Raw genomic sequence first — 15226 nt, forward strand, 5'->3', positions numbered from 1 at the left:
GAACACACTGGACCCTTGGAGCCCTTCCTAATGGAGCAGCACCAGTGGGAAATCTTGGAAGGGTGGGTGGAAAACAAGGAAGTTTTGTCATTGACATCAAAGGGCCAGAACTGAACCTCTATTGCAGACATCCAGTAAGGCCTCAGTTCAGCAAAACATCTAAGCCTATGAATTCAATGGGACTAAAGTATGTGCTTAACTCTGCTCATAATGGAGTGGGATGAATATTTTAAACCCCAGAACAGTGTGCCAGGAGAGAAGTGGATGGGTGAGATTCTGTGGCCTGCATTGTGCAGGAGGTCAGACTAGATGATCATGATGGTCCCTTCTGACCTTAAAGTCTATGAGTTTATAAGATATAGCTGTCTAAAGCATCTAAAGTATGGCTTAGGGTTGTAGGACATTTTAATTTAATAAAAGTGTTACTCTAAAATAATGATTAAAAAAATAGTTAAAATATTGACAGAGTCCTGTGGCACCTTATAGACAAACAGAAGTATTGGAGCATAAGCTTTCATGGGTGAATACCCACTTCGTCAGACGCAGGTGCAGACGTGTGTCTGACGAAGTGGGTATTCACCCACGAAAGCTCATGCTCCAATACTTCTGTTAGTCTATAAGGTGCCACAGGCCTCTGTGTTGCTTTTTACAGATCCAGACTAACGGCTACCCCTCTGACCGTTAAAATATTGTAACACCACCACTTGTTTAGTTTCTAGCAGCTTATGTTCCATACTAGTAATATTTTTGCTACTCCAACGCCCTTGCCCATCTGTACTGAGATACTTGGCTACAGATAATGTGGTAGAAGCACTATGGTTTTATTTCCTAACATCTGTTCAACTGTTTCACAAAAACACCTGCTTAAACATCTTTCCTTTTCCTCAGACAGTTAAGTAAATGTATCAAAAGGAGTATTCTTTAGTGCTATCTCAATTGTCATATTTTCTCCAGGAATGAATAGCTTGACCTCCAATTCCCATTTAAGCTGAAAGGAATAATAGTGTAACTGACAACGATTCCAGCTGAATCAAACCCAATCAGACACACACAAGCTGTGTAGTCCGGGGACTTGTTATCCCCAAGAACTCTACTTTACCTGCACTAGTTCCCTGCAGTATTAATTATCAGGAAGTATGAAGGAATGACAAGTAATTTATTTGTGTAATAGCTTAGCAATGATAGGCAGAGGTAAAGCAGAGAAAAAATTGCAGAGTTACACCCTGAAGTGTAACAAGGAGGCAGGCAACTGAATTTCTTTCTCAGTCTATATTTCCAAGGAACTAGTAAGAACCAGTAAACACTGTCAAAAGGCAGGTGGTTCCATTGTCTGATCAGGTGTGTGTATTGGAAGTAGTGATACAAATCCACTTCCTGATACTTATCTGAGGGTGGGGCCTCTCAGCAAGGGGAAATGTTTCGCTGGATGCCAAGAAAGGGAGGCGGGTCAGGTGAGAATGCAGTGAGAGGCACATTAACTGAACTGAAGCTTAGAGCCTGTCTACACTTACTTTTTATAGCGTTCTAACTTGCTGGCTCAGGGGTGTGAAAAATCACCCCCCTGAGTGCAGCAAGCCTGAGCGCTTTAAAGCGCTAGTGTAGACAGGCTGCAAGCCATGCTCCCAGCTCGGAGCTAATCCCCTTGTGGAGGTGGATTACCAGGAGTTTACGCATGACCACTTCACAGCGCTGCCATGGGAGCATTCCCGCAGCAGTGCTTTGAAGTTTCCAATGTAGACATACCCCTAGTTCAGGCCTGCACAACATGCGGCCCATGTGGGCTCACTGTGTGGCCCGCAGGGGATGAGTAGGTGGGCTCATTGTGTGGCCCGTGCGGGGGTGAATAGGCAAGCGGTGGGTGAGGGAGGGGGGCTGAAGAGGCGGGCGGGCAGTGGCAGGGGGTGAGGAGGCGAGCAGGGGGGTGGGGGGCTGAGGAGGCGAGTGGGCAGACAGTGGCGGCGGGCGGGCAGTGGTGGGGACTGAGTAGGCAAGCCAGGGGGTTGGGGGGCTGAGGAGGTGAGTGGGCGGGCAGTGGTGGGGGCTGAGGAGGTGAGCTGGCAGGGGCTGGGGGGCTGAGGAGTCAGTGGCTGACCTGTTCTACTGATCTGGTCTGGCTCCCATCCCGTCTGCAAGGGTTCCAGCTGTCTGGAGGTGCTGCCTTCCACGCCTTCCTCATCCACACCTCATTCATTCAACAGGGCAATTGATTACAAAGTTGGGGGAAGATATTATTCTACTTCTAGCAAAAAGACATTTTTCTTTTACCTTAATTATACTACCTTAGGGGCCCGCCATAACATATTACCAAGGTTCAATACCGCTGTTTCAGTGGGGCAGTGCTGGAGAAGGAGGGTTTGTTTCCGCAGGATGGGTGGTGCTGGGGGGGGAGAGTATTTCAGGGGGGCTTGGCAGCACTGGGGAGGGGGGTTGGCCCTCAGCTGTTTTCTTTGGAGTAATAAAGCCCTCGCCGCTTTACGAGTTGTGCAGGCCTGCACTAGTTAATGCTTTTGGCTGGTTGGTTTTTTTTAAATAGATGGGGCTTGATTTTCAGAGAAGCAGCCTGCATCTGGAACATCCTGGCTCCTGGGACTTCGTGGCCACAATTTGAAGTTTGGTTAATGTTGTCACCTCTGCAATTTTTTCCATGTGGCAGAGAAGGGACGGGATGTGCCCAAGGCCTCATGTCAGGGGCAAAACCTGGACTAGAAATCTGCACTCTCCAATCCTGCACTCACTCTTCTGAATTTTTAAACAGTGGGTGACACTTGGTGATGGGCAAGAAGGGAACCATCTGAGGCAGAAGAGGCTTTAAATCTGGTTAGAATCTGCTTCTTTAGCTACCATCCCCTTTAGAAAGACAGAGCTGTTTCGTACCTGTTTCAAGGTGTAATGCCTTTCTGCTTTAATAATCATATCAACAATGAGGGCATGGTTGCTCCTGGATGCGACAGCCAGCGCAGTTTTTCCTTGCTGAAAACAGAGACAGTGAGTTACAGCATGTGTCCAGGTGACGGGCAGAATAACAGGAATCTAGAGTTTTTGTTTACTAAGCCCCGACATCTGCATTTGCAAAGGAAATGTTTCAATATAATTTTATGTCTCCAGAGTAACAGTAAGTAAATCTCCTCGCTGCTCTGGGTGAACTGGAGCCCTTTAGTTCAGTTCATTCCAGACGCCTGCAAATGGACCAGTAGAGCATTTCAGATATTTGTGGTGCTAAGGTAGGGATGAGAAGCCCCTAGCATAAGAACAAGCTTATGTCCCAGACCCTGGTATATTGCTGCCGCTCACCTCTCATTCTCTATTGTGTACTCTAGCCTGTAAAGGACATGGGCTGTTTGATGACAGGGTGGAGCAACTTCTTGGCAGGTTGAAGCATACATACCTGACTAGGAGGTGGTGCTCAATGTCTGGTACAGCCACCAAAACGCATAAGAACCACTGCTTTCATTCCAGCCACAGAGCACTGTTTAATCTATCTGAATACATCTCTGCTACTAACAGTTCAAAGCCCATGTAAATGCTTCTGTGACTTTACTGGTTTATCTCTGTAATCCTTTTATGGCATTGGGTTTGCACTTAGCTCAGCTGCCCTACATATAAGTATTCTAGATGTTTTCTACCTGTTAAGGTGTAGGAGGTGATCTTTCACATTAGGACTGAAAGAAATCAGCCTCTAATTAGAGGGCTCAGAAATTAAATTACAAAGCACTTTTACACTCCAGCTATTATAAAGTTCGCTAATATATACCTTCTGAATACTAGCTCCCAGCTCCATTCAAGATCATTATAATTAGCCCATTTGGGAGCCCAGGAATTTACATTTCACAAAATCCTCATCAGATAGAGAACATTCTACACAAGAGAAAAGACAAAGGGCCTTAAGAACTTCCTGGAACTCACATCTGCCTGGTCACTCCCCATTCACAGGAGAGCAATCCTGCCTTCTCTAATATATGTTCATGCCATTAGGACACCTGTTACATGACATTCTGACAAATGAGGGGTTCTTTCCTGGCCACTGAAGAGTCCAATAACCAAGGTAGAATCTGGAGAAAGAAACAGGTTCAAACGGAGCATCCTCTGTGCACTAAGAAGCAACAACACGCATCTAGGGCCATCCCATCACCTCCTTTCTATCCGGAAAAACTGAAGACTCAAGATGCGGGAGGGAAGAGGGGCCTGGCAACAACACACAGTCAATCCAAGCAGGCTGCCTTTTCCCTAACATAGGGATGAGAGTACCCCTGACCCACTCACCCCGTTCCAAACCAATCCAGTCCCCAAGCCCCCATAGCTGCCAATGTCCCCAACCACTTAACCTGTCCAGCCCACAGACAGGGAAGCTTCTAGCCCAAGAACTAACAGTAAGGCAGCTGGGGAGAACATTTGTGATGCTCCTTCTACGCTACTCTGCAGCTCACAGCCAAGAAGCACTTCTAGTCTGGGTGTAAGCTGGCCCAGAAGGATAAGGCACAAAATATTTATTTTCATTGTTCGCCTTCTCACCTAGACATTTAAAGCACTGTGATCTCTCAGGTGGCGAAGGGCTTGTCTGCAATGGGCCAGGGATTGTGTTACCCAAACAGGGTTTAATCTTGGTTTAAGCCTGATATGGGAACCACAATTCTTGGCTCAGGGTAGACAGACCACAGGCTGATCCAACATGAAGACTACATCTCATACCAGTATCTTATCGCAGCCTCACAGAACACATCAGCCACGTAATCCTCCCTCTGAGTCATGGGTCATTGCTCACATGGGGAACAAGTGGCTTTCGTAGAATCAGTATTGGCTTTTTATTTTTCTGCCAAGCTACATCAGTTTCAAACTCAGTCAGGGCAGCTTTGCATAAGGAAATAACTTATATTGTCAACAATTCGGTTTATTCTTAATTTTTAAAAAAGCTACTAAAGAGCTACATTTGCTTGCCAGACGCTTCAGGGCCCTAGAGCCGTCAGTGTATCCAGCTCAATCACCAAATTAATAACAGGGCAAGAAAACACTTACAAATTATGGCTCTGTTTTTCCAAAGCAGTCTCTAATGAAGACATGGCTTGGGGCACCAGCGCAGTGTAAACAGGCACAACTCCACTGAAATTAATTAGAGAAGCACATGCCTCTACTGGCAGTGAACCTGTCTCCAGACATGTAGCTATTGCATCTGCAAACTCTTACTCTGTCCTGTTAGTGTTATGTTTTTTCTATCAGTGCTCTTTGATAGCAAGGTCTGTAACACAAACCCCATAACAGAGTAGGCCTTTGCTGCATGTTTCTCAGTGGATTTAGTTTTGAAGTACATTGGATTTCATCATATTTGGCCTCACAACTAGCTATTCACTGAAACATTCAGATCTCTGTGAGTTGTAGCCCCATGACAGTATTAAAGGGAAACTCTCTTCATAACAGCTACATTCTAGTCATGCTCGTTTTAGGAAGAATGTTTGGAAACAGTGACCTCCATATCTTCAGCGAGAGGGGCATCAAAATGATCACATAACTGCATTGCTAAGTGAATAATGCAGTACTGTATACCTTGTCGGCAATCTTGAGATCACAGCCTGCCTTTAGCAGCAGTTCCACTAGTTCCACATTGCCAAGATCAGCTGCCAGGTGGAGAGAGGTTTGTTGCTTCTGCAGAGATTAATACAAAAAAGTGAAAGAAACCAGTGTCCCTTTAGAAATAAAACACACGATTAAAATCCAAAGATGAGAACATGCACTTCACTGGAAAACCCTGAACAGAATGAAGGCATGTAACAACTGAATGATCAAACTGTCAATTTTCTTTCAAACAAACAAGAGAGTGACTGAGTCTCTAAAGCAATGCATGTCACATATGCAGAAATTTTTGCATACATGACTTGTGTTTACATACATGAGAACTGGCAAAGGAGAAAAGCCTAAAATTTCTCCCATGAGAAATGTTTGTTTCAAAGTAACAGCAAGCCCAGCTATAGATCATGATTACTACCCATGTTACCCTTTCTTTGCCTGTTTAATTGACCAGCTTGATGGAGGGTACATTTTCTGAGAGAATTAAAAGCAGATTAGCAGGACTTTATATTTTGTTTACTGACTGTTTAGACAGAATGAGAATCCAGCTTGCATAATTTAAGTACCATCAAACAGTAAATATGGGTGAAATTCACCCTGTGAGAAAACTTTGTTCAAGGCCCTGCACACTACTTAAACCGTGTAGTGAAGCTATGCAGAGGGAAAGCAGTGGGACAGTATTGGTGGAATTCTCATATATTCATTGATTTTAAGGCCAGAAGGGATGGTTATGGTCATCCAGTCTGACCTCCTGTATAACACAGGACACAGAATTTCACCAAGCGATTCTTGTATTGAGCCCATAACTTCTGTTTGAGCTAGAGCATATATTTTAGAATGGCATCCAGTCTTGATTTAAAGGGATGGAGAATCCACTGTCTCCCTAAGTAAATTAGCATACACTCTATGGAGAGAAGTCTCCCAACCAGCCCTGGCACTGAAATTGGTGTTGGAGGAAAGCCAGAGGAGGAGCCACAGAATCTGTAATCATGCAGGTCTAGTGGCCTTCAAACTGTGAACAAAGGCATACAGGCTGGAGCAGTGGCCCCATGGGTGCTACACTTCAGCTTCATTCCTGAACCTGAAGATGGGAATCTTGTTGTCGTTCCCCCCAACCCCCCAATGCTCTTCACTTCACCCACATAAAGCCTAATTACGTGGCCTTTCCGGAGCATTACATTCCAAACAAAATTTTATACACTTAATATACACTGGAATTCAGTTCTAGTAATCACTCCACTAACAATCAAACTGAATTTCCCACTTTCTTTTCATGAGGAACCATTTGCCCCTTGCTTATATCAGACTGAAAGGTAATTCTTTGATTTTCTTTGTTATTTGGAAGTATAGGAAAGTATTTAACACTTCTATGAGTGCCACTTCACTGCAGATGAGGTATGTTATTTATGGGACTGCCATATAAGAATCAATATATTCTGATACCGACCTTTGGATTGAAACATCTCATGTTGTCCACAGGGTCCTTGTAAGTTGAATATTTTTTGATTCTCTGCTCCTGTCTAATTTATGAAGTCTATAGGTCTGTTTAGAGTGATTTTTATGTCTTTATATATCCATTATAAATCTAGCATAAAAGATTGTTAAGATTGCATGGCTAAATGCTCATGAATCAGGAAATGCTGGAGTTACGTTTCCATATGCAACCTTCACTCTGCCTTCTTGTGCTTATGCACCATGATACAGTCTTTGTTTTCATGATCACTTACTCTTCTTCATAAAATGTCACAACTTTTTCTACAATCTTAAAAATACAAGTATAGTTTCTCTTACTAGCATGTATTTATCTGAGTGTGCCAGAGACAATAAAAGTAATTTATATATAAGATGGGCCAGAAAAGTTTGCAGAAGTGTTTATCTCTTGTATTACTTGAGAAATAGCATGGATTATGTACAGTAACTCCTCACTTAACATTGTAGTTATGTTCCTGAAAAAATGCAACTTTAGTGAATCGATGTTAAACGAATCCAATTTTCCCATAAGATTTAATGTAAATGTGGGGTGTTAGGTTCCAAGGAAATTTTTTGGGGGCAGACAAAAGGCATTATATACTGTACAGTACTATACTGTACTGTGGTGGGGAGGTGCCCCTGGCTTATCCCACACAGGCACAGTCCGCTGCAGACAACGAGGCAGGCAAGGACGCTAGGAAGCACCTTGCGCAGCAGCAGCTTCCCTCCCCCCCAGAAGAACAGGTGCTGACTTTGCCAGGGATGCTCCTGGAGAACTACCTGCCTCTTCCCATCCCTGCTCCACTCCAGGCCCGCCTCTTCTCACCCCCACTCCACCTCCTCCCTGGAGCATGCCGCGTCCCCGCTCCTCCCGCTTCCTCCCCTTCCTCCCCGCACCACTTAGCACTTTCTGGGAGGGAGGGGGAGCTCCTCCCCCTCCCACCAGTGGCGGATTTAGAGTTAGTGGGGCCCTGTGCTCAGCTTCATTTTTGGGGCCCCCCATGGGGGGAGCATTCTCTTTTATCTCCCCCCACCCTTGTTTTTCATTCTTTTTTTCTCCATTCTCCTCCTGGGGCTCAGGGCTGGGGGTGCAGGGTGTGGGAGGGAGTTAGCGTGTGGGAGGGCGCTCAGGGTGGGGTGCGGGGTCTGGGAGGGAGTTAGGGTGCAGGAGGGCACTCGTGTGGGGGGGGGAGGAGGCTCAGGGCTGGGGCAGGCAGGAGGTGCAGAGCACTTACCTGGGGAAGCTCCTGTTTGGTGCAGGGGGTGTGCAGGTGGCTCTGTGCAGCGCGGTACCACTCCCATGGCTGTGATTCTGGGAGCTTCCCTCCCCCCGCCCCCATCGGCAGGCAGGGCCACCCGGAACGCAGGGGCTTTAGGGTCTGCAGGGCCCTGGCCTGCAGCTCTAAAGCCCCTTTCAGAACACGGCCCTGTGAGCACGGGCTGGAGGACTCAGGAGGAGCAGGGGCAGCCGCGGCTGGAGAGAAGCGGCACTTTCCCTTTCAAAGTGCCACTTCTCTCCGGCCAGCTTTGAAGGGGAAAGCGCCGCTTCTCTCCAGCCGCTGGCTGCGCGGCTGCTCCTGCTCCTCCTGAGTCCTCCAGCCCATGCTCTCAGGGCCGCATTCCGAAAGGGGCTTTAGAGCTGCAGGCCAGGGCCCCGGGGCCCCCTTAGCCCAGGGCCATGCAGCCCTTAAAGCCCCTGCATTCTGGGTGGCCCTGCCTGCCGCGGGGGAGGGCAGCTTCCCCGCTCGCTCCCTCCCTCCTTCCCAGAAAGTCCTAAGCGCCGCCAAACAGCTGTTTGGCAGTGAGGGAAGTGCTGGGAGGGAGGGAGGGAGAGGGAGGAGGCAGAGAAGAGGAACTTGTGCAATGCTCCCTTGTAAAGTCAGCCAAATGACGTTATAAGGGAGCATTGCACAACTTTAAACGAGCATGTTCCCTAATGGAGCAGCGACGTAACTTTGAAACAATGTTAAGCGGGAGGATGTTAAGTGAGGAGTTACTGTAGTTAAACTGTATATTATTTTTAATGTTTAAATTTAAAAATATGCAAAATGCTGCCTCTCTCAGGTTCCAGGTGATTTGTAACAATATTACAAATACAATCCAAGAGATACAACAGAGAAAAAGCAGCAGATCTCACAAAACCCAGTTCTTCTTCAGAAAACAACATATGCACAAGGACGCAGAGCAATCTTAAGTCTGGTATTTTCTGACTCTTGAATGTCTAATTGGGCAATTTTAATTTTCTCTTGATGTAGTGGTTGTGATGGAATTCCTTCATTGCTTTTTTTGTTGTTTTTTTTGTCCAGCACAAATAAACACCTAATCTGGAACTATCTGACTGGGTCTCCACAAGGTTCCCATTAACCAAGAGAAGGGCTTCTGTGCAGATCAAAACTTTATGCATCACATCAAGTTTTCAACTGTGTGAGTTAACTGGAGCTTGACTGAGGCTGGGATCCTACAAGCCTCTGCCTCATTTAACATATACCTTAGAAGATCACTTTGAAAGGAAAAAAAGGGGGGGCGGATTTAGAGTTTTTTCTTGAGGAAATAAAATGTTCTTCCAGTTAACTGACATACTGCAGCAGGTTTGTCTTTAGGCTCAAGAAGAGCGATATGCTTTAGCAATGTATTAAATATAAAATATAATATTCAAATAGAAATTAATGAAAGCATTTTCTGAATATAAATCACATTGCTATCCAACTCTAAAACAATACCAGCAGAATGTGTGGAATGAATCATACACTCATGAATAAGTCGGAGGCAACTGCCTTTTCTTCCCCCTTTTTGTACTTTGACCTCTTAAAGAGATATGTAAAATAAACACACACTTGTATTTAAAGTGAAGAAAATACAATCTCTTCTTTCGGTCTCTGATTCAGTTTGCTTACCTGATTCAAGGCGTTTATATCATGATTAGCATCCAAGAGGCTAATTACTATAGGAAGGTGATTATTGAGGACAGCCAAATGGAGAGGGGAATTCTGCTGTAGAGAGAAACAAATGAACTGTAAGACTAGTACAATTTCATTGACAATAGCAATCAGATAATACAGGAGAGTCCCATTAAAACCTTCTGCTCTGATTTGAAATGCATGCCATGATCCTGTAACATTTTCCCCTGATTGTACCTGCAGTTTGAAGATCTATCTGCTCTCTCAGCCCTAGAAGAAAGTCAGATTCACTAAGGAGCTTTTACTTGCTAATAAACCTATATTTGTGAATTACTTTTTCAGTCAAAACATATCTCCTTGGCAGCCAATTGCTTTACACCAGTGGTTCTCAACCAAGGGTACATGTACCCCTGGGGGTACACAGAGGTCTACCAGGGCAGGGGTTCTCAAACTTTTTCTTTCCAAGGCCCCCTCAACATATTATAGAAATTCCACATCCCGTCTGTGCCACAACAACTGGTTTTCTGAATATAAAAGCCAGGGCCAGCGTTAGGGGATAGCAATTGCCTGGGGCCCCACGCCACAGGGGGCACTGTGAAGCCAAGTTGCTCAGGCTTTGGCTTCAGCCCCAGGCGGTGGGACTTCGGCTTTCTGCCCTGGGCCCCAGCCAGTCTAATGCGTTCATCTACGGATTTGCCTAGTTTTACAACAGGCTGCATAAAAAGCACTAGCTAAGTCAGTACAAACTAAAATTTCATACAATGACTGGTTTATATTGCTCTGTATACAATACACTGAAATGTAAGTACAATATTTATATTCCAATTGATTTATTTCATAATTATATGGTAAAAATGAGAAAGGAAGCAATTTTTCAGTAACAGCGTGCTGTGACACTTGTATTTTTAAGTCTGATTTTGCAAGCAAGTAGTTTTTAAGTGAGGTGAAACTTGGGGTATGCAAGAGAAATCGGACTCCTGACAGGGGTGGAGTAGTCTGGAAAGGTTAAGAACCACTACTTTACACAAAGTGGTACTGTACATGGGAAGGGCCCATGCAAAAGAGAACTACTTGACTTCTGCCTCAGGGATTACGTATTCCCTGTTATATATTGAAAAAAAACCAAACAACTTTTTTTCTAAATAATTATTGTTTTCCCCACATTTAATTAAGCTGTGATTTAGGGATACCTCCTCACCCTTGTAATACTGAAAAGTCCTTTTAGGGTTGCCAAGAAAGAAATTAAGCAGCTATTCAAAATCATCTGCACTTAGAGCTGAGTGACTATACTGTGTTAGAGAAGGTATCTGACACATTTGGGCCCTGGTCCCCACCAGGATGCAGGCCACCACAGAGGTGCAGGGTTCTGGGGTAGATCTAGTCACAGGGCTCAGTTCCTAGCCCCTTCCCACTTACAAATGACCCAAAAGCAGCTTACAAAGAACAAACAGAATAGAGAAAAATGTAATTATTCACTGCATAATGTCTATGAATAATTCTTGGTCTTAGATTGTCTGTAAGCAGTTCATAATAAGTATTTCATATCAAAGAAGTGCTGGTATATTTTGCTTGAATACATAGGTCACATGGCATTATCTCTGTTTGCTCTAGCAACATGATTTGAGGTTGCACCCATTCAATTAAACTGAATGAACTGTGCATAGCTGTGAATCAGGTTTCTGGGGAAATACTCAAGAATACACATTCAAAATCCACTTTCCAGGAATATTCTCTAACATTCACTTAAATATTGCTGCTTTGCTGAGCACGCTTGCCAGTAAACTTGTTTGCTACAATATCTGTGGAAAGTGAACATAGCTGGAAGTGAGTTCAGTTTTATTATTCAAGTGATTATTAGTGGAAAAAATTATGAGGCATTTGCCCAACTCTAGTCACCATGGAACCATGAGACTGATCACATCTGTTTGTATGTTGAAACTGTAAACCAGGAAGGTTTCTTGTTAAATATCTTTTAGAAAAATCAGCACCAGTTCCAGTTCATTAATCTCGTTATAAACAATACCCATTTCTTCCAGGCTGTAGAAAAATAAAGCTCTTACCCAGCTTTTTACTGAAAACATTTCAAAGAAAAAACCACTGATATTAACATTTGATAAGTTACTGCAGCCGTAGAAAGGCAGTGTAAATAAGCAGAGCTACTATGGTTGACTGGTTTTTAAACTAATAAAATAAACTGTTTCAAAGACTTTAATATTATTTATATAATTTCACCTCCTCCACAGTGATAAACAAACAAACAAACAGCAAATGGTCAGTAGGCAGCATAGCTGTAACCGGGTCAGTCCCAGGATATTAGAGGGACAAGGTGGATGAGACAATATTTTTTATTGGACCAACTCCTGTTGGCCTGTGATACACAGGAGGTCAAGCTAGGTCAGGGGTGGACAAACTTTTTGGCCCACGGGCCACATCTGGGTATGGAAATTGTATGGGCCATGAATGCTCATGAAATTGGAGATTGGGGTGCGGAGAGGGTGAGGGCTCTGGGGGTGGGGCCAGAAATTAGGAGTTCAGGGTGAGGGAAGGGGCTCCGGACAGGGGCAGAGGGTTGGGGTATGGGGTGTGTGTGTGTGAGGGCTCCAGCTGGGGGCGCAGGCTCTGGGGTGGGGCTGGAAATGAGGGATTGAGGGTGCAGGAGGGTGCTCTGGGCTGGGACCGAGGGGCTCAGAGGGCAGGAGGGGGATCAGGGCTGGGGCAGGGGGTTGGGGCACAGGAAGGGGTCAGGGGTGCAGGCTCCAGGCGGCACTTACCTCAATCAGCTCCCAGAAGCAGCAGCATGTCCCCCCTTCCAGCTCCTATGCATAGAGGCACCTGGGGGCTCTGTACACTGCCCCATCCTCAGGTGCCGCCCCTGCAGCTCCCATTGGCCATGGTTTCTGGCCAATGGGAGCTGTGGGGGTGGCACTTGGGGCAGGGGCAGCGTGCGGAGCCCCCTGACTGCCCTACGCATAGGAGCCAGAGGGGAGACATGTCGCTGCTTCCGGGAGCTGTGGGGAGCCACAACACAGAGATGGGCAAGCCCAGACCCTGCTCCCCGGGCGGGAGCTTGAGGGCTGGATTAAAACATCTGAAGGGCCGGATGTGGCCCCCAGGCCATAGTTTGCCCACCCCTGGGCTAGGTGATCTGAAGGTCCCTTCTGGCCTTAAACTCTATGACTAACAGTAATAGGTAAACAACCACAAATCTCAGAAAAGGCAGTCAAGAAACATAAAACACGCTTGACAACAATGGAAGTAACACTAAAACAGTAACTGTAATAGACTCACCTCAGGTTTAGGAACCAGATCGAAATTTTTACTGATAAGAAACGTGACCAAAGATGTATGCCCATTCTGTGTTGAAATGTGCAAAGCATTACTATTGTGCTGAAAGAGACACATTGGGAAAGGGAAAAAGACTTTTTACCACTGGAAAGAACTCAGAGAATTTAGAAAAACTGTTCTTAAAACATCTATTGAAACAGATGAAGCTTCAGTTTAAATTTGTATTACTGTCAAAACTAGTCCCTTTAGTTAAATGATGAAGTAGGATATAAATTCACACAACATTTTTATGACTGTCAAAGGTACTATAAATCATTACTAGACTACAACACAGGTAGTTGGCAAAATACGTATCCAGCAATGCTAATAATTTACTACTCCTTTTTAATCTACCATAAAAAAGAGAAAAATCAGTTTTATCAGCCACCCTGTGCCACTGAAAATTAGGATTTCAATTTATCTCCCAATCCTGTAGCTTGGTATGACCTTTAACAAGTAATTACATTCACATTTACACACTTTGAAAATCACTGAAAAACTTTCTTTTAATACTTCTGCTAAAGGCAGCAAAGATTAATTTTACTGAGGATCAAAACTAGTCATTTCTGCTGCAGACGAGACTTCACCCTGCTGATGAATTATCAAACACTGTAATTATTAATGGTTTCCAAGTCAAAACAAATAAGAAATTCTTTCATATTTTAATATGAGCAACAGTCACTGTCCTGCTTGTTATCAGCACATGCTTCTGTTCTCAATTTGCTAGGGACCAAAAGGTTCACCTCAAATTCCTACAGCATGTGAGCCATAAAACAAATCAAACTTGGACCTAAGTCCAAGAACCAAACGTGGAAAACAGCCTTATTATTAGCTTAGTTATATATCCTGCCAAAAATGCAGATTTTTCAATTATTTCTCTTTGCCACATTTCCAAGCCATATGTTGTATTATTGCACATACATTAAATAAAAAAGCTCCAACACAATACTATGTAAAATAAATCTATTTTTCTTTTTCTTTTTCCATATAGTTTTAAAAATATTAAAGTTCTCCATATTTTTGAGTAATGCCCTTATTAAACAATCAGAGAGGTAGCTGTGTTAGTCTGGATCTGTAAAGAGTCCTGTGGCACCTTATAGACTAACAGACGTATTGGAGCATAAGCTTTCGTGGGTGAATACCCACTTCGTCAGACTGTTAGTCTATAAGGTGCCACAGGACTCTTTGTCGCTTTTTACTTATTAAACAATGTAAGTCACATTTGCCTTCAATACATAGAGAACAGACACGATGTGGATCTTTGTAGAGTCTATGATGTCCCGATAATATGCCAAAGGGAATATTAAGTCCATACTTTATTCGAAATGTTGATGTCACTTCCTGCTTCCAGTAACAGCTCCGCACATTTTTCATGACCTCCTTCAACAGCCAAATAAAATGGTGTTTCTCCATTCTGGCCCAACACAATGGAAGAGAAAAATGTTTGTTCAAATTCAAACTGTGCAATTGTGAAGCTGACTTATTACACCATGATATTTGGTACAGACAGTATGCAAGCTTAGACAGACTGATACAGTGTAGAGGGAAAATAAGATTTGGTCAGAAATGTCAATATTGTTATCCAGCATGCTGGGGCAATGGGGTGCCAGTAAGTCAAAACTTCTAGTTAACAAAGAGGGAGGGAGTTTGGGTGCAGGGGTGTGGGAGGCGGTGCAGGGTGCTGGATCTGGACAGCACTTACCTCAGGTGGTTCCCCACAAGCGACGACATGTCCCTAATGCTCTTAGGCGGAGGTGCGGCCAGGCGGTTCTCCACACTGCCTCCGCCCGCAGGCGCCACCTCCGCAGCTCCCATTGGCCGTGGTTCCTTGGCAATGGGAGCTGCGGAGCCAGCGCTTGGAGCAGGGCGGGGTAGAGGCAGCGCACGGAGCCTCCCTGGCCATTCCTCCACCTAGGAGCAGCAGGGACATGTCGCTGCTTCCGGGGAGCCATACGGAGCCAGGTAGAGAGCCTGCTGGC

At 44.7% G+C, this 15226-nt stretch overlaps 1 protein-coding gene across 3 annotated transcripts in view; it reads right to left on the reverse strand.

Annotated features, from left to right (window-relative positions):
- The window catches only part of POLK (DNA polymerase kappa), a 118005-nt gene that overhangs the window by 3412 nt on the left and 99367 nt on the right, over window positions 1–15226 (reverse strand). For 2 of the 3 annotated variants that reach the window (XM_045021583.1, XM_045021581.1), the window contains 5 exons: window positions 14563–14661; window positions 13212–13310; window positions 9921–10016; window positions 5536–5634; window positions 2875–2970 (listed from right to left, as the gene is read on the reverse strand). In XM_045021583.1, coding sequence (XP_044877518.1) covers window positions 2875–2970; window positions 5536–5634; window positions 9921–10016; window positions 13212–13310; window positions 14563–14661 — 489 coding nt within the window. The remainder of the gene's footprint in view (window positions 1–2874; window positions 2971–5535; window positions 5635–9920; window positions 10017–13211; window positions 13311–14562; window positions 14662–15226) is intronic. The other variant, XM_045021582.1, reaches the window with a different exon arrangement.

This window comes from Mauremys mutica, chromosome 6 (assembly GCF_020497125.1).
Source record: "Mauremys mutica isolate MM-2020 ecotype Southern chromosome 6, ASM2049712v1, whole genome shotgun sequence".
Classification (NCBI taxonomy): Eukaryota; Metazoa; Chordata; order Testudines; family Geoemydidae; genus Mauremys; species Mauremys mutica.